This window comes from Hypanus sabinus, chromosome 1, assembly GCF_030144855.1.
Source record: "Hypanus sabinus isolate sHypSab1 chromosome 1, sHypSab1.hap1, whole genome shotgun sequence".
Lineage (NCBI taxonomy): Eukaryota > Metazoa > Chordata > Chondrichthyes > Myliobatiformes > Dasyatidae > Hypanus > Hypanus sabinus.
Window position 1 is genome coordinate 62,321,762 of NC_082706.1, and position 25,901 is coordinate 62,347,662.

Sequence of the window (25,901 nt, forward strand, 5' to 3'; positions counted from 1 at the left end):
CTATGATAATAACCCAGTTATTTTTGCACCTTTCCATAAAAATATTTCCTTATCTGCTCCTCAGCGTCCCTTGCTATTGGGAGCGGAGTGTGGGGGAAGAATACTCTGAGGAGACTGTTTGCTCCCTTCCTGTTTCTGACATATTTGCACACTAATTCAGTAGACAACCTCTCAACGTCATCCTTCCTTTCTGCAGCTGATACTATCCCTGATTATCAAATCCATTCCACCTTTTACTACCCCGTTCGTTTTGAAACATCTAGTAGCCATTCCTGCCCTTGTGACAACCAAAAGCAGGGTCAGCTCCCCTTCCCACACAACCTCTTCGAAAACATCAGAATCCTGGATATTAAGCATCCATTCCTGACCACCTCTCAAGCAAGTCTCTGTAACGTCGACATCATAGTTCCACGTACTGATGATCATCATTCTTACCCTTCATAATCCTATCATTAAAATAAACACTTTAACCCATCCTCCTTATTCTTCCTTAGAGACTTACCGTTCATGACACCCATCTTCCTCTCAATTCCTCCTGCCTGACCCAGTGTTCTGGTTCATATCCTCCAGCCAAAACAGCTTAAACTCTCCTGATTAGCATAAATGATCTTTCTGGCCAGGATATTGATTCCTTTCAGTGTAGGTGCAACCCACCCCTTGCATAGGTTACCCCATCCCAGAACTCTCATTATTCAAACCCTGTCTCCTGCACCAGTTTTTCAGCCATAAATTCATATGTTTGATTTTCACTAATGTCTAAAGTTAGGAGTAACTTTACCTATGACCTGAAGTTGTTTTAAAATTCCATCAGAAGTCAGAACTGTTAGAAAAGTTTAAATTTCATACCAATTCTTCGCAGTATTGATTCATACACTGATTAGTCCACATCATCAAAATATCAGTAACTTTTCCATTCTCCCCAACTTTCAATATGAGAATAAAACAAACCTGTGGCTTCTATTTCTTCCTCAATTTCTTTTGCTCTCTGTTCCAGGGTAGCTTTATGATTTTCCATTTCTTCAAGATATTTCTTATATTTTTCCCGATCTGCCTGCAGGCTTGCTTTGGTTTTCTCTAGAGCCTGAACTCTATCCTGAAATCAAATGATGGCAGAGAAATGTGTTAATTTATCCAGCAGTTCTGGACTCTTTCATTCCTGTTGAGAAACCATCTTCACCTATACAACTAACTCAAGTTTAATTTATTGCCATTCAAATCTACACATGTATATCGCCAAATGAAACAACATTCCCTTGGACCAAGGTGCTCAAACACAGTACATATTAACTCACATACACAACCCTTAAAGTAGTATTACCACAAATAAATTAATAATAAGGTGAATATACAAAACAAGTTAAAAAGTAAACAGTAAAATGTTACTGGCACTTCATACATCATGAGACCAGGGTGATGGCAGAGTTTAATATTCTTATGGCCTGAGGGAAGAAGTAGTTTCCCATCCTAACTGTTTTTTTCCTAATGTTACGATTAATGCCTGATGGTAAGGGATCAAACTAAAGAATGGATGTTTAAAAACAAGTGGATGTGAGGCACTGTTTATCGGAAGTACTGGTTTGGAAAACAATGCACTTGTATGCTTCTAGGAAAAAATATGGGATAAGGTGGAGGAGGAGGCAGGGCTCACAGTAGAGATGCACTGTATGCAGGCCCTTCAGTAACCAATTTGTGTCAACCACAGTGTCCTTCCTGCTAGTTTGTTTCCTGTGTTCTGCCCATATTCTCAGTCCTGACATTCCATGAATCTATCCAAGTTCTTTTTAAGTGGGCCTATTGTATATACCTCAACCACTTCCTCTGGCAGCTCATGCCATATTAGATTAGATTCAACTTTATGGCCATTGTGCCGAGTACAGATGCAAAGAATAGTGTAAAATAATACAAAATAACTGAATAAAAAAAGTGCTACAGCACACAGATATAAAAGTATGAGACACTGCAAGATGGGTACAATACTGCTTAGCGCAGTGATGTGAGGTTCAGCAGTGTCACAGCTCCCCCTGTGCCTGCTGGTGTGGGAGCGGAGGCTCCTGTAGCACCTACCGGATGGGAGGAGAATAAAAAGTCCATGGTTACGGTGACCACCACCTCCTGTAAGAATAAGTGGACCCCTTGGTACTCATTAAATCTTTTTCCTCTAGATGTAGTTTATATTCTCCCCTCCCCCTCTCCGGGAACTGTTACCACCTACATTATCTATACCCCCCTATCCATAAGACCACTCCCCTATTCTCCACAGTTCCATGGAATATTGACCGACACTCAGCAATCTCATCCAGCCAAAATCATAAATCTATTTATTTAGCAATACAGTGTGGAGTGTGACCTCCCAGCGCTTTGAGACACAACCCCAGCCAACGTGATTAACCCCAACCTAATCATGGGACAATTTAGAACAATCAATGAACCTACCCAGTACATCTTTGGACAGAGCACTTGGGGATATTCCACGTATTCCACAGGGAGAACATACAAATTCCTTACAGATGCTGCCAGAATTGAGCTCAAAGCTCCAGAGCACCCAGACCTGTAATAACATCATGCTAACTGCTATGCTACCATAATGCCCTTCTGCACTCTTTTAAGCTTAACCACATCTTTTTTTTTTATAAAACAATACTCAAGTGTGGCCTCATGAATGACAACATAATGTCCCAACTTCTATATTCATTGCCCAGACTGACAAAGGCCAGTGTACTACACACCTTTTTCACCATCCTATCCAGCTTTGACGCTATTTCAATGAACTATGCACTTGTATACTTAAGACCCCTTATTCCATTAATATCCTACCAGTTTCAGTCCTACACTGGTTTGCCTTTCCAAAACGCATTACTTTGTGCATATATGAATTGAAATCCTTTTGCCACTCCTCAGCCCACTTGCCTACCTGATCAAGATCCCCCTGCAATCTAAAATAACCTTCTTCACTATCAACACCTCCTAATTTTGTGGCATCCACATCACTTATATAAATATTGAAAGAAAATGGGTACCAATACTGATACCTGCAGTGCGCCTCTGGTCACCAGCCCCCAGTCTGAGAATGAGCTTTCAATCACTGCCCTCTGCTACCCGAGCCAATTTTGAATCCACCCAACTAGATTTCCTTGGATCCAGACCAACTCACCAAATTGCTGAAGGTCTTGCTAAACTCCAAATAGACAACAGCTACTGCCCTACTCTGCTCTTCCCTTTTGGTTACCACTTCAAAATACTTTGTAAGTTTTGACAAGCATGCTTTTCCACACATAAAACCACGCTGACTCCTCCTAATAAGATTGCCCTTAAATTCTCTCTAGTAGCTTTCTCAGGCTTTGGCTGCTGCTTGTTTGCCAATGCTATCCTCAAACAGAACAACCTTTGTCAGTGGCTAATGTCAAACCAAATATCTCCACAAAACCACCACATTTTTTCCCTCTAGCCTCCCCCAAAGTCCGAGGAGGCATCTGATGAGGCCATGGGGATTTATCCACTTTAATTCACCGAAAAGCAAAAGATCTCCTTTCTGGTAAACCATAAAACCATAAGAGATAGGAGCAGAATTAGGCCATTCAGGCCATCGACTGCTCTGCCAGTTTATCATGGCTGATCCCGGATACCAGTCAACCCCATACACCTGCCCTCTCACCACAACTTAGATGCCACTACCAATCTGGAGTCCATCAACTTCCGCTTTAAATATACCCACAGATCTGGCCTCCACTGCAGTCTGCAGCAGAGCATTCCACAGATTCGCCACTCTCTGGCTAAAAAAAACTCCTCCTTTCTTCTGTTTGAAAAAGTTTAAGGCTGTGCCCTCTAGTTCTGGATACCTCCACCATAGGAAACATCCTCTCCACATCCACTCCAGCTAGCCCTTTCAACATTCAGTAGGTTTCAATGAGATCCCAACACACTTTTCTAAATTCTATTGAGTACAAGCCCAAAACAGCAAAACATTCCTCATATGTTAACCCCTTCATTCCCGCAATCATTCTCGTGAGCCTCCTCTGGACTCTTCCCAATGACAATACAGCCTTTCTAAGATGAGGGGCCTAAAACCAATGACAATATTCTAAGTGCAGCCTGACTAGTGTCTTATAAAGCTTCAGAATTATCTTCTTGTTTTCATATTCTATTCAACTTGGAATGCCAACGTTGCATTTGCCTTCTTTACCACAGACTCATTTCATTTTTCAATCTTTTTATTGATTTTCAAATAAAGAATATGCAAATCAGAGGAGGAGTTTAGCAAACAGATAATATAAAAGACATAAACAGCAATAAAAAAAAAACAGTATATAATGTCAAATTCAGATAGTTAAAATGTTACGCTGTTATATATGCAATGGTAAAAAAAACAACTCCTCGTAGCAATCAGAAAAAAGATTGGAAATTTATTTGATAAAGGAAAAACCCCCCACTAACTAAACTGAAACAAAAAAAGAGAAAGAAAAAAGAAAAAGGAGAAGAAAAATTGGGCAGTGCAATTGAGGATAAAATTTAAAAAGGAGTAAAAGGGTATAAAGAGAATAAAGGGTCGCTAGACTTGTTAAAAATTAAAGGATGTATCAAATGTCCAGCTTCTAATTTTCTCCAAGCTTAGACATAACATAATGGAGGAGATAGGGTTTATATTAGGAAAAATATGCGTCAATTTATCTTTGGACATATGGGCCCTGTGTACTATCTTAAACTGAATTAAGGTATAGCGTGCGCAGATAGATGAATTATTGACTGGATAATAAATTTTACTCCATTGATTGTCTGAAAGTGAATGTTCAAGTTCTACTTCTCCAGGAGCGTTGAACCCTAGCATTAGGCGACATGCAAGCGTTCATTAAGTGTTTATAAATGATAGTTATTAATCGTTTTTGAAAAGGTTTAAGCTGAAAAATAGCATGCCAAATTTAAAGAGCAGGTTAAGGGGTAATTCGGTAAAAAACATTCACATTAAAAATTCCTAACCTGTAAATATCTGAAAAGTGTATTAGAGATATCATATTTATCCATTAACAGGGCATTAAACAGTCCTGTAAAAACAAATCTAAGAAGTTTTTATTCCCTTAATTTTCCATGTTAAAAAAGCCTTATCCAAAGTTGATGGTTTAAAAGATAAATTAGAATAGATATTACTAGAAAGTAGAAGATCATTTAATTCAAAAAATCTACGAAACTGAAACCAAATTTTTAAAGTATGTTTAACAATAGGGTTGAGAGCTTGTCTACCTATTCTTAAGAGCGAAAATGGAAGGGGAGCTCCTAATAAAGAAGCTAATGAAAATCCCATTACTGAATTTTCCTCCAACTGTAACCATGAAAGGCGATCTTGGTCATCTACATCATAAATCCAAAAAGTAATATAACGAATATTAATTACCCAATAATAAAATCTAAAGTTTGGTAAGGCCAGTCCTCTTTTTTTTTTGTTTTTGCAATAAAAGTTTATTCACTCTAGAGCTTTTATTATTCCAAACATAAGACAAAATCAGAGAATCTATTTTATCAAAAAAATTTTTTGGAACAAAAGAGGGAACTGCTTGAAATATATATAAAAATATCGGTAGAATAACCATTTTTATAGCATTTATTCGACCTATCAATGACATCGACATAGGTGACCATTTAGAAAGCACCTGTTGAGTATATTCAACTAAAGGGAAGAAATTATACCTATATAGGTCTTTAAAATTTTTAGTAATTTTGATACCAAGGTAAGTGAAATGGTTTTTGGCAATATTAAAAGGTATTTGATCATAATAATCAGAATTATTAATTGGAATTCACTTTTATGTAAATTAAGTTTATATCCAGAAAAAATACCAAATTCCATAAGTATAGATAACATAAAAGGAATAGATTTCCTAGAATTTGAAATGTAAACTAATAAATCATCCGCGTATAACGAAACCTTATGTAATTTATCCCCTCTCTTAATACCCTGCACAGAATTAGAATCTCTAAGAGCAATAGCAAGTGGTTCTAAAGCCAAATTAAATAATAAAGGACCAAGGGGACAACCCTGAAGGGTACCTCTATATAATCTAAAATAAGCAGACTTTTGACTATTAGTTATAACCGCATGATAAATTAATCTGATCCAGGAAGTAAATCCTGGACCAAAATTAAACCTCTTCAAAACCTGAAATAGATAAGGCCACTCCACCCTATCAAAGGCTTTTTCTGCATCCAAAGATATAATACATTCAGATTCTTTGGCTGAGGGGGAATAAATGATATTTAACAATCTTCAAATATTAAAATGTGAGCACCTTTTTTTTTAATATAAATCCTGTTTAATTGCTTGAGATAACATTAGGCAAGATATACTCAATTTGCTAGAATCTAGAGGGGATTTTAAAATCTACATTTAATAAAGTAATAGGTCTATAGAACACACATCCCAGTGGGTCTTTTCCTTTTTTTGGAATCAATGAAATTAGTGCCTCAAAAAGTTTTAGGAAGATTCCCAGAGGATGTAGAATCGGCAAATGTTTGATGAAGATGTGGTATAAGCATTTCATGAAAAGTCTTGTAAAATTCTACCAGATAACTATCAGGTCCCGGAGCTTTACCTAATTGCATAGAGGATATAGCCTTGGCTATCTCCTCTTGTTTAATAGGTGCATCTAACATATCAACATCTTGAATCGAAATTTGAGGTATGTTTAACCTTTGCAAAAATCTATTCATAATAATAGTGATATCAGAGAATTCAGATTTATAAAGATTAGAATAGAAGTCCATAAATATCTTATTAATTCCATAAGAATCTAAAGTTTATGTTCTATCTGGTCGACGAATTTTTAAAAATCTGTCTTCTGACCATCCTAGCCTTTAACTGACCCACTAAAAGCTTAGCAGATTTTTCCCCATTTATATAAAATAAACTTTTAAATTTAAAAATTTGCTGTTCAATGGGAAAAGTCAGAAGCAAATCATACTGTGATTGAAGTTCAACCCTTTCTTTATATAAGTCTTCAGTGGGTTTAACTGAATATGCTTTATCTATCTGTTTAATTTTTATTAATAAGCACTGACTATTCCACTTTAGTTTTCTTTCTCAAGCCTGCCGAATATGAGATTATCTGTCCCCTAAGATTTCAACATGTCCCATATAACCAGATTTGACATTCCTTCAGTTGTGTTAAATTCAAAAAATATAGAAATTTGCTCCTTAATAAAATTAAGGAAAGCTGGATCCTGTAACAATACGGGATTCAGTCTCCACTGTGACATTTTCAAAAATCTATCTGAAAGCTTAAGGGTTAACTATAAAGGTGCATGATCTGAGAGCGCAATGATGTCTTACGCACATTCAACAATGGAGTTTAACAGACGTGTATCTAAAAGAAAAGTAATCAATTCGAAAATACTTGTGATGAACCTGTGAGAAAAAAGAGAAATCTTTATCATTGGGGTGTTTATATCTTCAAATATCGACAGGGCCATATTCTAATAAAAAAAAGTTTATACAAGCTGCTGCTTTATTAGGAAGCGATGGATTGGTTGATGACCTGTCAATCGCCGGATTTTAAACAATTAAAGTCACCACCCATGATCAACTTATATTCATTGAGATTCAGTAACTCAGAAAAAAGTTTCTTAAAAAAAAATCAGAGTTATCTACATTAGGTGCGTATACATACAACAGAGCTACCTTTTGCTCGCATAATAAATGAGTAATAATTAAATATCTTCCAATCGAATTAGTATTATAATGTACAAAAGGGATTTTGGGGCTAAGAAATAGAGAAATGCCTCTTGTTTTATTATCCGACAGCGACTGAAACAAAGGTCCTTTCCAGAAGCAGAAAAACATGTCCTCATCCTGTTTTCGTATATGATTTTCTTGCGCAAAAATAATATCTGCATTGTTTTTAATTTCTTAAAAATCTTTTTATGCTTAATGGGGTGATTGACACCATTCCAATTCCAAGATATTATATTGATTTTATTAACATCCATGTTTAAAATTGAATTTAATATTATGTAAAAGAAATGTTACACAAGTACAGATTAAACCAAAAGGCACGGGCACAACCAGAAGGAGTGACACATTTCGGAAAGAGAAATCCATCAGAAGAACTGCCCAATCAAGAAAGAAACCTACTCTAATAGACCCCTCCCACCTCCCAAAAGTTAAGAATTAAGGAACCAATAGGCTGGTTCCATGCTAACTAATAACCCTTGACCCTGTTCTCCATCTTGCAGCTCCGTATATTAAAATAAAGCAAAGATCCCACAGAAAATAGCCATAATAAAAGATACAAGCAGAATTCAACTACTATAATGTTATGCCTAACTGTAATAAAAACATAATCAACAACGGCCATCTTACAATCAGCTAAAGTAGCTTATTCAAAAAAAAATTAAATCCATGCAAATAATATTACAAACAATATTCTTTCTCTCGAAAAAGAAAAGTAAATGAGTGTGTGTGTGTGTATGTGTATATGTATAGTTTATATATATTGTTCGGTTTGCTCCGTTTCAGGAAAAGTCTTGCCGCTTCTCAGTTCAATACCAGAACGACTTTTTTCGGCCATTGTAATTAAGTCGTAAATCCTTCAGTAGAAGTAATAAATCAAAGCTAAAAGGGATCTGTCAGTGGGATATAAAATTTATTAAAAGAGAGAGTCGCTAGGAATGCGACTTACTCCATATGCTACAAAATGGAATCACCACAGACTCAACTTGTGAATTAACCTTCTGGGAGTCTTGCACGAAGACTCCCAAGTCCCCTTGCACCTCTGATATTTGAATTTTCTCCCCATTTAGATAACAGTCCGTACCTAGGCTCCTTTTACCAAAACGCATTATCATACATTTCCCAACACTCTATTCCATCTGTCACTTTTTTTTGCCTATTCTTCCAATTTGTCTAAGTCCTGCTACAATTGCATTGCTTCCTCAGCACTACCTACCTCTTCGCCCATTTTTGTATCATCCACAAACTTTGTCACAAAGCCATCAATTCCATTATCTAAATCATTGACAAACTATGTGAAAAGTAGCTGACCCAATACTGAGCCCAGAGGAACACCACTAGTCACTGGCAGCCAACCAGAAAACTGCCCTTTATTCCCACTCACTGCATCCTGCCATGTAGATACAATTCCTCTATCCATGCCAGTATTTTTCCCTGTAACATCATAGGATTTTATCTTGCTAAGTAGCCTCAAGTGAGACACTTTATCGAATGCTTTCTGAAAATCCAAGTAAATGACATCTACTGCCTCTCCTTTGTCCACCCTGCTTGTTACTTCCCCAAAGAATTTTAACAGATTTGTCAGAGAAGATTTCCCTTTACAGAAACTATCCTGACATTTGACTTATTTTATCATTAGTCTCCAAGAACCCCAAAACCTCATTTAATAATGGACTTCAATACTTTCCCAACCACTGAGGTTAGGCTAATCGACCTATAATTGTAATATTCTCCAAAGCATCTCCACTTGTTTCCCTTATCTCTTGAGCAATCATGGTTAAACACCGAGGAAAAATATTTAATAAAAATCCAACTCATTTCCTGAGTCTCAATACATGAGGCCCAACTGATATCTAAGGAGACCCTCTCTTTCCTTAGCCACCCTTTTACTCTCAATGTAGATATAGGATCTCAAGGAATTTTCTTTAACCTTACTTGCCATATCCATCTCAAAGTCTTATTGTCCTGCACTTTTTACAGCTGTTGCAATTAATTTTATCTTAGAACTTCAGCATGCCTATTCATTACAATTAATTCAGCTTTGGCTGTAACTACCCTACATTATAAGATTGCTTTTTCTGTAAAATTTAAAGACTGTTTATGGAGTATAGTAAATCAGAATAGATAGAATCCGATACCTATCGTAAGGATTTATGAAAATCCAGAAATATATAGGTGATTAAAAAGTACAAAAATACCTAACTGGTTCATTTTGCTTTTCTTTCTCCAGCTTATTCAACTCTTCTGAGAGCTTCCTGTTCTCAGCGGCAACTTCTTCAAATTGAGCTTCATCCACCCCAAAATGCTGCTCTAGAAAGTACAGCAAAATGAAAAAAATGAAACATACCAACAATCTGAAATACAAACAGAAACTGCTAGAAACACTCAGCTGATGGAAAGACAAAATGCCTTGGACGTGAAATGTTTCCTTTTCCACAGACAACACGTCTTGCTGAGTTTTTCCAGCAGTTCCTTCCATAAGCTACAAGATTGCTTTTCAATAAACCTTAAAAAATTCCACTCAATGCCTCAATCAATAATGATTAGAGTCCCATTTCAAAATATGGTGATAGTTTCATTTTTTGATTTTGTTCAAATATTGGTTATATTAGTAGTTGTGATAACAAAAACATAGCTCAATATACAACTGCACAAATCAAAGGGTTAAAAGCACAGGAGATTCACAAATGTTAATTATTGCATAGGCATTTCAATATGCAGGTATATTGGAAAAATCAGGTTGGTGGTGCATTCCAAAGACAAGGAATTTGTAGAGAACCCACAGAGAGCCAGGGCTTTACTCTTTGGAGAGAAGGAGAATGAGAGGAGACACGATAGAGGTGTACAAGATATTAAGAGGAATAGATAGAGTGGACAGCCAGCGCCTCTTCCCCAGGGCACCACTGCTCAGTACAAGAGGTCATGGCTTTAAGGTAAGGGGTGGGGAGTTCAAGGGGGATATTAGAGGAAGGTTTTTTTACTCAGAGAGTGGTTGGTGCGTGGAATGCTCTGCCTGAATCAGTGGTGGAGGCAGACACACTAGTGAAATTTAAGAGACTACTAGACAGGTATATGGAGGAAGTTAAGGTGAGGTTTTATGTGGGAGGCAGGGTTTAAGGGTCGGCACAACATTGTGGGCTGAAGCGCCTGTACTGTGCCGTATTATTATAGGTTCTAAGATGACTTTTTAAGAACAGTTTATGTTTGAGCTCATCGGGGCAAAGGCAACTCTGGATTAGGTGTTCGGTAATGATTCAGATTTAATCAGGGAGCTTAAAGTAAAGGAGCCATTTGGAGGTAGTGACCATAATATCAAGAATGGATATTGGATTCCTGGAAAATGACGCTGGAGAGATATCAATGGTGGACAAAGAAATGGCAGATGAAATTACTAAGTATCAGCCTTCACCATGGAAGACACCAGCAGTATGCCAGAGATTCGAGAGTTTCAGAAGGCAAGAGTGAGTGTAGTTGTTTTTACTAAAGGGGTTACTGGGAAACTGAAAGATCTGAAGGTAGATAAGTCACCTGGACCAGGTGGTCTATGACCTAGGGTTCCGAAAGAAGTAGCTGAAGAGATTGTGCAGACATTAGTAACGATCTTTCAAGAATCACTAGATTCTGAAATGGTTATGAGGACTGGAAAATTGCAACTGTCACTCCACTCTTTAAAGGAGTGAGGTGGTAATTCTAAGCCAGTCAGTCTGACTTCAGTGGTTGAAAAGGTGTTGGAGTCTATTATTAAGGATGAGACTAATGATAACATAGGTCAAAGGTTTCCTTAAGGGTTAATATTGCCTGTCAATTCTGTTGGAATTCTCTGGGGAAATAACAGGTAGGATAGACAAACAAAAAATCAATGAATGTTGTTTATTTGGGCTTTCAGAAGACCTGTGACAAGGAGCTGCACATGAGGCAGCTTAACAAAATAAGAGCCCATGGTATTACAGGAGAGATACTAGCAAGGATAAGAAATTGGCTGACTGGCAGAGGGCAAAGACTGGGAATAAAAGGTGGCCTTTTCTGGTTAGTTGCCAGTGACTAGTGGTTTTCAGCAGGGTTTGGTGTTGGAACCAATTCTTTTCACACTATTTTTTGTAGTGTGTCGCACGAGACAGTCAGCCATTCTTGTCTGGCATGTGGTGTCAGGATTGGTTTCCTTTCAGATTAACCAGGCCACGATATGAACGTTCCTGAATCTACCCTTGTAATTTTTTTTTTTAATGAGGCCAAGTGGCTAGCTCGGCGCTCAACCCGGCATAGATGGAAAGCGTGATCAGGGGTGGCCCAACTTGGATTCGAACTCAGGAGCCTTTGCTCGAGTCCAGCGCTGATGCCACTGCACCACCAGCCGGACACTTTTCACACTATACCTCAATGAATTGGATGACGGAATTGGCTCTGTGGCCCAGATTGCAGATGATATGAAGATAAATAGTGGGATGGGTAGTGTTGAGGTTGCTTGCATCAAAGACATTGCCCTGGGCAACAATATCCTTAGAGAACAATAATTTCCCTTCAACAAACAAACAAAAAAAAACACCCTTGCTATGAATCATCAGTTCAGTTAGTTGTATTCTCAGGCAGAGGACTGTGGAGTACTTTATGGCTTAAGATCTGTACCTAAACTCTCACCTAATGTTGAATGCATTACTACATTGTCAGCTGTGCCAGTTTTCAGATAGAAGGAGGACTTAGACAGATTAGGAAAATGGCCAAAGAAGTGGCAGATGGAAAATAGTCATGCACTTTGGTAGAAGAAATAGAGGCGTAAACTATTTTCTAAAAGGGGAGAAAATTCGAAAATTGGAGGTGCAAAGGGACTTAGCAGCCCTTATGCAGGGTTCTATAAAGGTTAACTTGAGTTGGTGCTAAGGAAAGCAAATGAAATGTTAGCATTCAATGAGAGGATTAGAATATAAATAAAAAGATGCAATGCTGAGGCTTTATAAAGGCTATATTTGGAGAATTGTGAGCAGTTTTGAGCCCCTTATCAAAGAAATGCTGTGCTGGTATTGGAGATGGTCCAGAGAAGGTTCATAAGAATGATTCTGGGAATTAAAGGATTAATGGCTGAGGATCGTTTGATGGCTTTGGGTCTGTTGGTCTTATAATATGATAAAATTCACCCTGAAGTTTGAAAGGAAGGGGTTCTAGTAGGGATGAAGAGCAGAGCCCTATTTATTCCAGCAATATACAGGCATTGTTCATACCAAACAGGAATCAACTGCAGAAGCTAATTATTATACTGAAGATTCACCTCGTTTTACAAGGAGCTGCAACACAATCAAGAGTCAAATCATTCGAGGAAATATTAGGCAGAGATGTGAACTACATAAATAATCCTGGACACTGGCACAGAGTTTGACTGAGCCCCACACAAAGTCAATTCTCAATCCCCATTGTTCTTTAACAGTCTATTCACTGTAATTTTTCATAAAGTTGCAAAGGGCAACTGTGGCATTTTTATTTTCACACTGACAGATAGCAGTTCTTTAAAATTTATCAGTTTTATTTTGTCTTCTACATTAGTCATTTCTATTTGAATTAATATCTAGATACAACTAGGAAAACTGCACTTCTTTGCTTCCACAAAAAGTAAGATTCAGCAACATTTCACTAATTTACAATAAAATATTTAAGAAACAGACCTTCATTTAAGTTACCAACAGTGAGAGCTACAGTGCAAATCCTAGACACTTCCACAATACACAACTCTTCATGGGAGAAGGATAGAAAACAGCAGAGGAATTCTGTTTCAGAATCACCAAGTCATACTCACTTAGCAAGGCCAAATTCTCCAAGTCCAAGTCTTCGTGGTCATCAATGCCAGCAAGGTGACGTGAATAACACTTACTCACGTAGCTAAGGAACAGCTATATAGAAAAATTAAGATTACAACATTTTTGTGCAACACATTATCCAAGGGAAAGGCAAGCAATCCAAATGAAAGAATAAAACAAAGATCAACAAATCCCAATTGTAACTCATGACGCAACATATTTTAATAAATCCGGCAGAGATTACATCAGAAACTGATGCCATTGTTTATGCAGCAAAACATCAAAGTATGGAAACATTAACTGAGACATGCCAAGCCAAAACCTGACATCCTTCCAGGTTTCTCCAGCAGCCCTCATCTGTGATGATGTAGAGGAAACTTCATTTCTCTGACCCGTGGAGTGTGTGATAAGACAGTTTAGAGGGAGATTCACTGTGTGTCTGACCCCTGGAGTGTGCGTTATGGGATAGTGCAGACGGATGTTGGCAGTGTTTCTGAGCCCTGGGAGTGTGTGATGGGACAGTGCAGAGGTATGTTCATAGTGTGTCTGACCACTGGGAGTTTGAGACGGGACAGTGTAAAGCAGGGTTTCTCAAACAGGGTTCCACAGGAGATCGTGATTTAAAAAAATAAAACATCTTTTGAACTTACAAGGTACAAAGCTTGCACTCGCAGTGGCGGACAGTGACCGAGAAGTCCCATTAGCAATCTCGCTAGAGGTCTCTCAGCCCACTGTGGCAGTGTGCAATAGGACCATGCTTATTTAGGCGTATCAATTCTCAGTTTTTGATGTGAAATTGGGGAGACTGTTGATAATTAATGAGTGTAATATTACATGGAGGGGTGGACAGTAGGCTGATGAGGAGGGTGAAGTGCATTTTCCAAGCATTGAATGGACTCACCCAACTTGGGCTGTGACATCTGCTTCTCCCTCCCAAATTACCTCCTCCATTCTACCGGTGTGGAAAGTTGGAGGGAAAATTTCATTCCAAAGGAGGAATTTTTTTTTAAATAAACGGGCTGTGATTCAGCTGCTGGATTGCCACTTTGCTCTTGTTGTAAATGTTGCAAAAGGTGGATTGTGTAGATTAGAAGTGAATTGTATTCTGAGGTTTTCATATTTTTTGCAGTTTTCTCATTTAGTTATTTATTTTGCCGTTCTTTTTTGTATTTGATTAGCCCCTGTGTTTTACAAACATGTCTGACAGTCTTATATAAAAGTGTGTCTTAGGCTATATTTTTAATTCATATCGCTTTGGCTTATGGTTTTTAGTAACTTTACTTTTCAACATCGTCAATACATTTTCATGTTGTAAATAGCATTAATTAAAAATCGATTTACAACCTTTATTTAAATTGAATCTACCAAGTTTACCTTTAGAAAAATTAAATCCCATTTTGGCTTAAGCTAGTTACTTAACAGAAATTATTTAGGTTTGCCATAAGAGCTTTTAAAATTTACAAAAGGGAAAGAAAGATTAACTTCAAGAAAGCTTAACTACCTGTTTTTTTCCCCTAAGAAAGACTGGCTAAAAATTAATTCTCTACTCAAAAGAGCATTGACAATTATTTTTGGATTATTATATCTACAACTTACTGGTCATGCTGATTTACTGAGAGCTGTAGATATAATTATTTTTATGCAGGGTTTCCTGAAAACTAAAAATGATTTCAAGTGTTCCTCCAGGGCAGAAAGGTTGAGAAAGGCTGGTGTAGAGGGAAGTCTGTAGTGTGTCTGAGCCCTGGGAGTGTGTGATGGATGGCATAGAGGCAGCTTCACTATTTGTTTGACCCAGGAATGTGTGAGTATAGAATGAGATTCACTCAGTATCCGGGATTGTGTGATTAGATGATGTACAGGAACCACAACTGGTAAAATGTTCCTATATTTATTGAATTAAGTTCAAAATGATGAAAATTAGGCAAATTGAAGATAACTGAAACATCGGGACAGGAGGAGGCTTGTGCTGCTGTGGGAAAAAGGCCCCTGTACTCCAGCAATATCTCTCTCTCGATGGAGGTGAAAGCCAAGTCATGTGGGGGCTTGGAGAAGTGACAAGGAAGATTGTAACATTGGAACAGCAAGCTCCTGGTCTGCACTCTTCTTGTGGCAGGAGCAACCTCTCTCTCCTTCTCTCTCTCAATGGAGAGAAAAAGCCTGTCCGAGATACCAAAGTGCTGGGTTATGAACTGAAATTTTTGATGGGCTCTAGATCAAGGTGTCTTTGGGAGCTTTTGCTATTGCTTACATGGTGGTGGTGGGGGGGGGGGGGTGCTTCTGCTGGTACAAGTGGGGGGGGGGAGAGAATTGATGCTTCTGCTGTTGCTTGTGTATGGGAGGGGGAGAGGGGCTTTGGGGTTCTGATATTACTATCATTCATTCTTTGGGTTTCTTGTTTCGTGCATGCCTTTGCGAAGAGTAAAAATTTCAGATTGTATACTGTAATACATTTTTTGATATTAAGTTGAACCATTTGAACTGGTAATTGGTTACCCTATTATGATGTACACCATCAGCAGTCACATTCTCCACTTCATCCCAGTCCTTTTCTGGGCCAAACAGAATCTTATCTGGATTGATGGACTTGGTCAACTGCATACAAAGTAAACAAGAATAACCGTTCAGGCCATTTTCAGCATCCACATGTTACATTTCTATTGATGATTAAACTGCACTGTGCAACTTAAAGTTCCTGCCAAAACCAAGAAGCTCCATCAATCAGAAACAGGCAAGCCTTTCTTTCACACAAAAAAACCTGCAGATGAAATCCGAGCAACACACACAAAATGCAGCAGTAACTCAGTGGGCCAGGCAGCAATTATGGAAAAGAGTACAGAAGATTTGAACTTCCTCAGGGTGGCATCCCGGTCAACTGTACTCTTTTCCATGGATGCTGCCTGGCCTGCTGAGTTCCTCCAGCATCCAGTGTGTGTTGTGCAGCCAGGTTGAACTTGCAAGCCTTCTTCAAACTAAGAATTTTTTTTCAGAACGGTTGCAATGGAGTTTGAAGAGAAAACTTGTCGTGCTATATTATAAAGTCAGCTTAAGAAAAATATATTCTATTAAGGAGAATCACAAACTACAAGCAAAATAAAGAACACTTCCTTAAAGACTTTTACCCAGTCACATTCTTCATGGCACAGAGATTAAGAGGATGTCATGGCAAAAGAATGGGGGGTATGGACCATTATGCCCCCATGAGGCATAAGCACCAGGACACTGTCAGGGCAAAGACCCAAATGCTAGAAACAGGGTTCAAAATTAAATAAAAACTACAAAAAGACAAGGAACAGAGCAAGGTCAGAATACACAAAAATAAACGAACAAGTGCTTAGTCAACTGCTGTAGAACAACAGAGTATTAACGACAAATTAGACAAAATCTAAGCAACCAGAAATGAAGAAATGCCTCTTTGTTTACGAAAGAAAATAAGTTTCAGACAGAAGCTTGCAAAGAAATGGTTTGGACAATTGCATTAATTAGAACCAGAACAATAAAGGTTGGAAACAAACCGAATTCATGCATACGGTAAATGATAAGGATAAAAGAACAATGAAAGAACAAATGGGAAGAGGTAGGAGACAAACTTGCTGCAAATCTTACTGAAGGGCTAATAAAATTGAATCTGTATGGGAAACCTTTCCTTGGGACTCTTGGAACATGGAAAATATAAAACAGCTCTTTCAAAGAGCCCGGAAAGGCACTGATTTGATTTTCTGATGCTCTGATTTTAAGACCATGGAGCTATCAACCGTCTTCAAAATGTTGGGAGAAGGGGTAGTTTGTTTAAGTATCTGCATGCAACCCCTTTAGTCAGCAGTCGCCTAACCAGCTATTTTGTCACTGTCCTTCCAATCCTCTGGAAGGGACGCAATTTTCGACATGATTATCAACTGCATAGTACATTTATAGTTAAAGTACGTATGCAGTATGTAACCCTGAGATTCATCTTCCTACAGACAGCCACAAAACAAAGAAAACCATGGAACCTGTTCAAAGAAAATCGTCAACCTCCCAACATACAAAAAAATCATGCAACCGGCAAAAAAACCACAGAATATAAAACATAAAATCATCAAATCAGTCCAGGAATGTTCAGTTCAAATCTACCGGTGTCATTCGTTGACTGCAGGCCACACAGCCAGTCCACCCTGATCAAAATAGCAACAACAACAAAAAAGAGCAACCAGAAAAGAGATCAACTGTCAGCAATTAGGGATTCTTACCTTGACAACATCTATTAACCAAATTAATGCACCAAGAATCTGTGGCCAAGTGTGTGGAGCTCCAACCGTGTACATTGAACTTTTTGACAATGGAAAGGGATACCTTGAATCAATAATAAAAGTCATTAATGAAAAGGGAGACATCCTCAACTTTTGAGCATCACACTATTTTCAATGTTGTTTTAGACAGCCCTGCAGTCAGAATCACTCTCTGAGTAGAGTACACTTTGCTGCTGTCAGTATTTTGTAATTAGATCCCCTAACAATGCATCAGTGAATATAAAGAGATGAACAAGAAACTGCAGAAAGCTGGAATCTTGAGCAACACACAAAATGCTGCAGGAACTCAGTGACTGAGGCAGCACCTATAGAGCGGCACATTATAGTTATATTAAAAAAAGAGGAAACTCAGGAGAGGCTAAGTCCACTGAAGGATAAAGAATGGAATTTGTGCTTGGAGCCAGTTAAACCGTTTTTTGATATTCAGGAGGTAGTGCTGAGTGCTAAGCATTAAGGTGAATAATTCCTCAATCCCAGAATAATGAAAGATAAAAAATGAGATTGCTGGGGCTTTAATAGGGATTTTTACATCCTAAGAAGCACCAGGCGTGATCCTGGGCTCTGCAGAATAGCAAATGATGTGTCTGTTCAAGAATGGATATATAGATAATCCAGGAAATCATAGGCCAGTGAGTCTCAGGTTAGTAGGGAAGCCACTGGCTTGGATACTGAGAGGTCAGATTCATGCACATTTGCAAAGACAATGTCACTTTAGTGACAGTCAACATGGCTTTGAGTAGGGCTTATAAACTTGAGCAAGCTTTTTGAGAAAATGATATAGGAATTTGATGAATTTGTGGACATTATACAGGAAACATATTTTTAGAACACAGATGAGAAGGTATTTCTTTAGCCAGAGGGTGGTGAATCTGTGGAATTCTTTGCCATAGGCACCTCTGGAGGCCAAGTCTTTATATATACTTAAGGCAGATGTTGACAGATTTTGATTGGTCAGGTCATGAAGGGATATGGGGACGAGGCAAGAGATTGGGACCAGTTATGATGAAATGGCGAAGCAGACTCGAGGGTCAAATGACCTGATTCTGCTCCTATGTCTTATGGTCTTATCTAGATGGACTTTAGTAAGGCATTTGACAAGGTTACTCAAGTTCGGGGGGGGGGGGGGGGGGGGGAGGGGAATATCACTGAAACCTATCAAATATTGAATATGGGAGGAAATGTTTCCTATAGTGGCTGAGTGTCGAACTATGGGCACAGCCTCAGAATAGAGAGATATCCATTTTGAACAGTGATGAAGAGGAATTTCTTTTACTAGAAAGTGGGTGAATCTCTGAATTCATTACCACAGTCAGCTATGAAGACTAAGTCATTGAGTGTATTTAAAGTGGCCATTGATAGGTTCTTGATTAGTCAGGGCATCAAAGCTTATGGGGTGGAGGCAGAAGAATGGGGTTGAGAGAAATATAAATCAGCAGAACAGAAATGATGGGCCAAATGGCCTCATTCTGTTCCTATGTCTTATGTTAGGTTGATTCAAAAGATGAAAATGCACGGGATCCAAGGCAAATTGCATGTTTGGGATCAAAACGGGCTTGTCCGTTGAAGACAGAGTAAAGGTAGAAGGCTGTTATTCTGGTTGGAGGTCCGTGACCAGAAGTGTAAAGATCGATGACAGGGCCTCTGTTGCTTGTAATATGTATCAATGATCTGAAAGAAAATGTGGATAGGTGGATTAGTAAATTTGCAGATAACATCAATACTGGCAGAGTGGCAGATGTGTAAAGGACTGTCAAAGAATACAGCAAGATACGGATCAGTTACAGACATGGCAGGGAAGTGCCAAATGGAGTTTAAATCAGGCAAGAGTAAGATGTTGCACTTTGGGAGGTCAAATAGAAGGAGAAAGTGCACGGTTAATAGTAGGCCCAAGCGTTCACTACAAGTGTAAGGAAGTCATGCTGCAGCTATTCAAAACTTTAGTCGAACTGGAGTTTTATGCACAGTTCTGGTTGCCCCATTACAGAAAAGAGTTTCTGGAAAACGTGCACAAGGTTATGTGGATTAAAGGTATGAGAGACAAGGAAAAGTTGGACAAACTTGAGCTCTTCTCCCTAGGGTCAGAACCTGAGGGGAGGCTGATAAAGATTTAAAAAATCATGAGAGGCACAGAGTAGATACTGTAATACCAGAGGACATTTAAAATTCATAAAGGTGACATTAGAGATGGTTATTTACACAGAGAGGCAGATGTTTAATAGGTGTAACAATAGAATCAGGAAGTTTGATAGAATTTAAGAGGGTTTTAGATTAACACAATGAATATGAAGGTTGTGAATGAATATGCATGATACACAGGGTGACTCATTGTAAATTGGCATCAAGATTAGTACACTGTGGGCTGAATGGCATGTCCAGTGCCATTCTGTTCCATGTTCTAGAAAATTCTTCAGGTCGTGACTGTTAGTCAATATGAAACTAATTGGTCTAGTCTTGCCTCACAGCAGCGGAATTAGTGTGGAGAATCTTTTCTTCACTCCCTTTATGGCAACCATGTTGCTTCTCAGGCAATGTAACCATACTGCTAAAAACATTCCAGGAGAGGATTTTCTCAGATCCTTGTTATGAAAGTGATTTCACCTTATTATTTCCTAACAGCACCTGCATCTATGCATTCAGTTTTGATGAAGAGGTTTTAATGTAGAACCTGAACTATTTCTGCCCCGATAATTTACCTACCAGAAACTCATACTGCTTGACTGGCTATTCTACCAGTATTTGTTTTTTTAAAAAAATATAAATAATTACAAACTCCAACATCAGCAGTTTTGTTTGTTTTCCACTATGCTTTCAATGACAAAAACTCCATATGTCAACATCCCACAGTGCAATACAATTTAAATAATATGGTGTAATCTTGTTTTTCTTTCAGTCGTAGTCATGGATTACTATAGCACAGAAACAAGCCCTTCAGCCATCTAATCCATACCAACCTTATCTTTCGCTCAGTCCCATCTACACGTACGTTCACCTGGACCATATCCCTCCAAACCCTTCCCATCCATTTCCTTCTCCAATCTTCTGTTAAAAATTACAATTGAGCTTGCATCTATCAATTCTACTGCCAGCATGTTTTACACTTGCAACAGCCTCTGAGTGAAGCTTCCACTTAGATTCCAGTTAAATATTTCCCCTTTCACCCTAGACCTACTGTAAGGCCTCTAGCTTAAGTCTCACCAGATCCAAGAGGGAAAAAGCCTTCATGTATTCATCCAATCAATAGTCTCATAATCTTGTATACCACTGCAAGATCTCCCTCCTTTTCCTATGCTATTCAGCCTTTCTCTATAATCTGTCCTCAAGTCCCATCAATTTCCTTGAACATTTTTTCACAACCAGAACAGCACACACTCTATATTCAGCCTTACATTGATATCTTGTACAACATAACATCCCAACTTCTGAAGGCCAATGTGCTAACAACTCTCTTTATAAGCCTGTGATACCACTTTGAAAGGAATCGTAGCTCTGTTGTCCTAGATCCCTTTGTTCCACTACACACCTTAGAGCCCTAATATTCACTACGCAAATTTTACTTAATCACCCAAAGTCCAATGCCTCACACTTGTCTGCATTAAAACCTTTCTAACATTTTTCAGCCAACTTTCCCAGCTGAGCAACATCACATTGCAAACTTTGATAGCCTTCCTCGTTGTCCACTACACCAAAGTGAGGTGATGGATTTTGGAAAATGAAACCAGCATAGGCACTTAACCACACATTGCTCTGTGATGACACCAGTGCCAAGCTGCATCAGCCCTTACCCCTCCCTTGGACATTGGTGGTGGGGAGAGGGGAGACTTCAGCATGGGCAACTGCCGGTCTCCCATACAACCCTGCCCAGGCCTGCGCCCCGGAAACTTCAAGACTAATGGATGCCTAAATATAGGGCATGTATTATAAATGGTAGGACACTCAAGAATGTAACAGAACAGAGGGACCTGGGAGTACAAATCAGTAGTTCATTGAAAGCAGAGTGATAGGTAGACAAGGTGGTGGAAAGTCATTTAGCGTGCTGGCCTGTCAGTAAGGGCAATGAGTACAGGAGTTGGGACATTACATTTCAGTTGTGCAAGATGCTGGTGAGGCTATATTTGAAGCACTATGTTCAGTTTTGATCACCATATTATAGGAAAGATGTGATCAAACTGGAAAAAGTGTATAAGTATACAAGAATGTTGCCAGGACTCCTCCATGAGGTCCACAACCTTGTTGTGGTTTGGAGGCTTGCGTGTTTCAGTGTCCAGAGAGCTAGGCTGGCTGGAGTCAGGGCTTTATGCTTTGGCTCTTACTAGGGTCACCCATGCCAAACAGGAAAAAGGGTAAAGGCCAGACTAAGAGTGGGTCTACCAGTCTTCCAGGTTCTGGGGTTCAGCTCAGGGCTAACAATCCTTACTGGTCAAACTAAACTGTTACAGAAACAGCGAAGAAGAATCCCTCTGTAGCCCAGTGTGACAGTTGGTTGGTTGGTTCTTGGTCCTCCAAAATATTCTGCATGGAATTTAAACTTGAGGTGGTGGAGGGTGTACTTAATTCCTGAGTCTCCATGCAACACAAATGACTGACAGTAAACTGAGAGGAAGCTACTGTCACGATGAAGGAAGCCGTGAGTGCTGCCAGAGATGAGGACCTTCATTGATGCCCTAAATTCCAGCGTCATAACAAGCAAAAGAAGTTGACAGGATTAGTAATGGGGGAGATTGGACTCTATGTTTTTATTCTTTGGAATGTAGAATGAGAGGGATCTTATAGAAAAGTTTAAAATTATGAAGCGCAAAGATAATGCGGATGCTATCAATGTTTTGAGTAGAGAAGCCCAAAGCAAGGGAAGCATAGCTTTAGGGTAGAGGCTTCCAACCTTTTTTATGCCATAGACTCCTACCATTAACAGAGTGCTCCATGGACCCCAGGTTGGGAACCCCTGCTTTGGGGTGAAAGGGGAGTGTTTTAGAATTCTATGGAGCAATTCCCCCCCCCCCCCCCCCCACAGCGAATGGCAAGTATATGAAATGACCTGCCAACAGAAGTGCTTTAAGGTACAATGTCATCATTTAAGAAGCACTTGGTCTGCTGGGACTTGGAGGGATATGGGTCGAGTGCTGGAAATCAGGGCAGACTGGGTGGGCATTGTGGTCCATAAGGACTGACTGTTTGAAAGGCCTTTACAGTGCTTTGTAAAAGTATTCAGCACCCAACCCTTTGTTCACATGAGTATTACAACCAGGGATTTTAACCAACTTAACTGAGAATTTTTATTGGTGAATCATGTAGTCCATTTTCACAGTAGAGTCCCCCAAAAGCCAGGGAAAATGGTAAAGCATAAAAAACTAAAAATTAAACACCTGAAATGTCAGCAATTCAAAAACATTTACCCTCTTTGCTTAGTACTTAGCTGAACCGTCTCTCACAACAATTAGTAAACTTTTTGGACAAGTCTCTATTAGCTTTGCACAACATGATGGAGCAATATTTGTCCATTCCACCTGCAAAATTGCTCAAGCTATGCTAAGTTAGCTGGAGAGCAGCAGCAGACAGCAGTCCTGAGGTCTTGCCAGATATGTTCTTTCAGGTTAAGGTCAGGACTTAAGGTTATGTCCTGCTGAAAGACAACTTCCTCCCAAGTTTAACCTTTCTAGCTGAGGCTGGCAGGTTTTTAATCCAGGATTTCCGTATTTATCAGCATTCATCCTCCCATCAATCTTGACCAGATTTCCAGCCTCTGCTACTGAAAATCATTTGCATAGCATGATGCTACCTCCACCATACTTTACAGTCTGGTAGGTGTTACCAGGCTGATGCACAGTATTAGATTTAAGTCACATACACTATTAGTCTCATCCAACCACAACCACATTCTTCCCCATTTTAACAGTATTTTCTAAGTGATGCTTTGCAGTCTTTATGGGCAACTACATCTTTTTAAAAAAATATAACCGGGGCTTCTTCCTTGTCACTCTTCCATAAATACCCATTTTGTGTGAGACCTTGAAGATCGTGGAACCATCAATTTCATCACCAGTTGCAGCCAGTGACTTCTGCAGCTCATTTAGAGTGACTGTTGGCATCATAGTAGCCTTGCTTACAAGAGGGGTGACCTGACCTAGGCAGCAATGCTGTGGTTTCATGTTTTTTTCCACTTTTTCAAGATGGTCTGCACTGAGCTCAGAGGTATGTTCAGTGCCTTTAAAATGGTCTTGCACCCTTCCCTTGATTTGTGCTTCTCTATTATCATTTCCCTGACTTGTCTTGAATGCTCTTATCTTCATTTTGGCTTGGTCTGTTGAAAATCTACCATACTGTTTGACCTTGCATAGAGAGGGATATTTATTGAGGTGATCCTCCTAATTTTCTATATCAACAAATTGATATGGTAATATACAGTATTGCACCAGAAGAAAGTTAGCATAGCAATTACAAAGGGAATGAACACTTTTACAACTTCAATTTTGGTTTATAGTTTTTTGTAAATCTTTGACAACTTTGGAATTTTTCTTTTGATTTGACATGACGCACAATGTTTTGTAGATTAGCTCAAAAATCCTACTTCAAAATATTTCGAGTTTAGAAAACGAGACAGTAAAATGTGAAAATAGTTATGGGGGCTGAATACTTAATCATGGTATTGGATCGATATTGTATTACTTTTCCTGTGGGATCTGTGTCCTAAAACTTATTTGTTTCTTTGTCTAGAATACCACCCGGATGGTGGTCGATATATTGTGGACTTTTTAAAAAGACCTTTAGATAGGACATGAATGTAAGGAAAATGGAGGGATACGGACATTGTGTGGGTATAAGAGATTAGTTTAATTGGCCATTTCTTTCTAATTTATTTAGTTTGCCAAAACATTGTGGGGCAAATAGCCTGCTCCCATGTTGTACCATTCTATGTTCTCACAATTTATGAACCCATCAAATAATACAGCTAGCAAACTTCAAAATATATTGTTCCCACCTTTGTCTTATCAATTATCACTATGAATAACTGAGGACCAAGTGTGTTCACAATGCCAACTCACTACCTACAGTGTGAGAAAATTTCCTTCAGCACTAAAGGAACAAATTGCCAGGGGAAGCTGTAGAAGGGGATTCAATTACACTCAGTGGCCACTTTATCAGGCATTTCCTGTATGAGGAGTTCTGTGTAGTCATCTTGGATGAAAGAACCTATTTAAAGGGTAGCTTGCGACTCAACTACTAATAGAATGATCATGTCTAGACAGAGGCTAGCTACTTTATTAAGGAACAGCAGAAAGACTAATAGATTGCAAAATGTTATTATCACCCTCTTGTAATCTCATTTAACATTATGTATATGATTTGCAATCTTGTATTGCTAACAGGATGCTATGGAAAGTTAGATTGCATAGGATCCGGGGAGAGCTAGCTCACTGGATACACAATTGGCTTGTTGATAGGTAGAGGAAGGGCTTTAAAAAAAAACCTCTCATGATAGGTAGTGTTCCACAAGGGTCAGTTTAATTTTAGCCCATTAATTTTTGTTTTGAGTTGGATGAGAATGAACATGGTGCAATTAGCAAATTTGCCGATGACACTAAAATAGATACTGTCATTGAAAATGAACATGGTTAGAAAATAGAAAAGTAAATACTGGAAAATGTCCTTTGGCTCACTATGTTGTGCCAAACTAAATTAGTAATGAAATACCCAATAAAACTAATGCATTATGCTTGCACAATGACTATATATGCCATCAACGTTCCCTAACCATTTTCCCATTGTAAGATCAATCATCTGGCCAGGCTCCACCCAAAACCAGGTTCAGTATGGTCTCTCCTATTGTTGGACTATCTATATTTTTTAAGAAAAACTCCTGGATGCATCCAGAAAATTCTACTTCATTTAAACCAGCATTCTGGTATCTCTTCTGCACCCTCTCCAAATCCTCAACATCCTTCGTATGATTAACTGAATGCAATAATCCAAATATGACCTAACTACCACTTTATGAAATGGCAACATAACTTTCTGACTGTTGAACTCATTTCGTCGATTAATAAAGGGAAGCAAGCCATGTCCCTTCTGTACCACTGTCAATCTGTGCAGCCAATTTCAGAGCTATGGACTTGGACCTCAATA

At 38.8% G+C, this 25,901-nt stretch overlaps 1 protein-coding gene across 3 annotated transcripts in view; it reads right to left on the bottom strand.

Annotated features, from left to right (window-relative positions):
• Positions 1-25,901, bottom strand: part of ndc80 (NDC80 kinetochore complex component) — a 114,987-nt gene that overhangs the window by 56,532 nt on the left and 32,554 nt on the right. For all 3 annotated transcript variants that reach the window (XM_059974835.1, XM_059975005.1, XM_059974924.1), the window contains exons 6-10: positions 17,724-17,826; positions 15,991-16,089; positions 13,497-13,590; positions 9,918-10,024; positions 949-1,093 (exon numbers count right to left, since the gene is read on the bottom strand). In XM_059974835.1, coding sequence (XP_059830818.1) covers positions 949-1,093; positions 9,918-10,024; positions 13,497-13,590; positions 15,991-16,089; positions 17,724-17,826 — 548 coding nt within the window. The remainder of the gene's footprint in view (positions 1-948; positions 1,094-9,917; positions 10,025-13,496; positions 13,591-15,990; positions 16,090-17,723; positions 17,827-25,901) is intronic.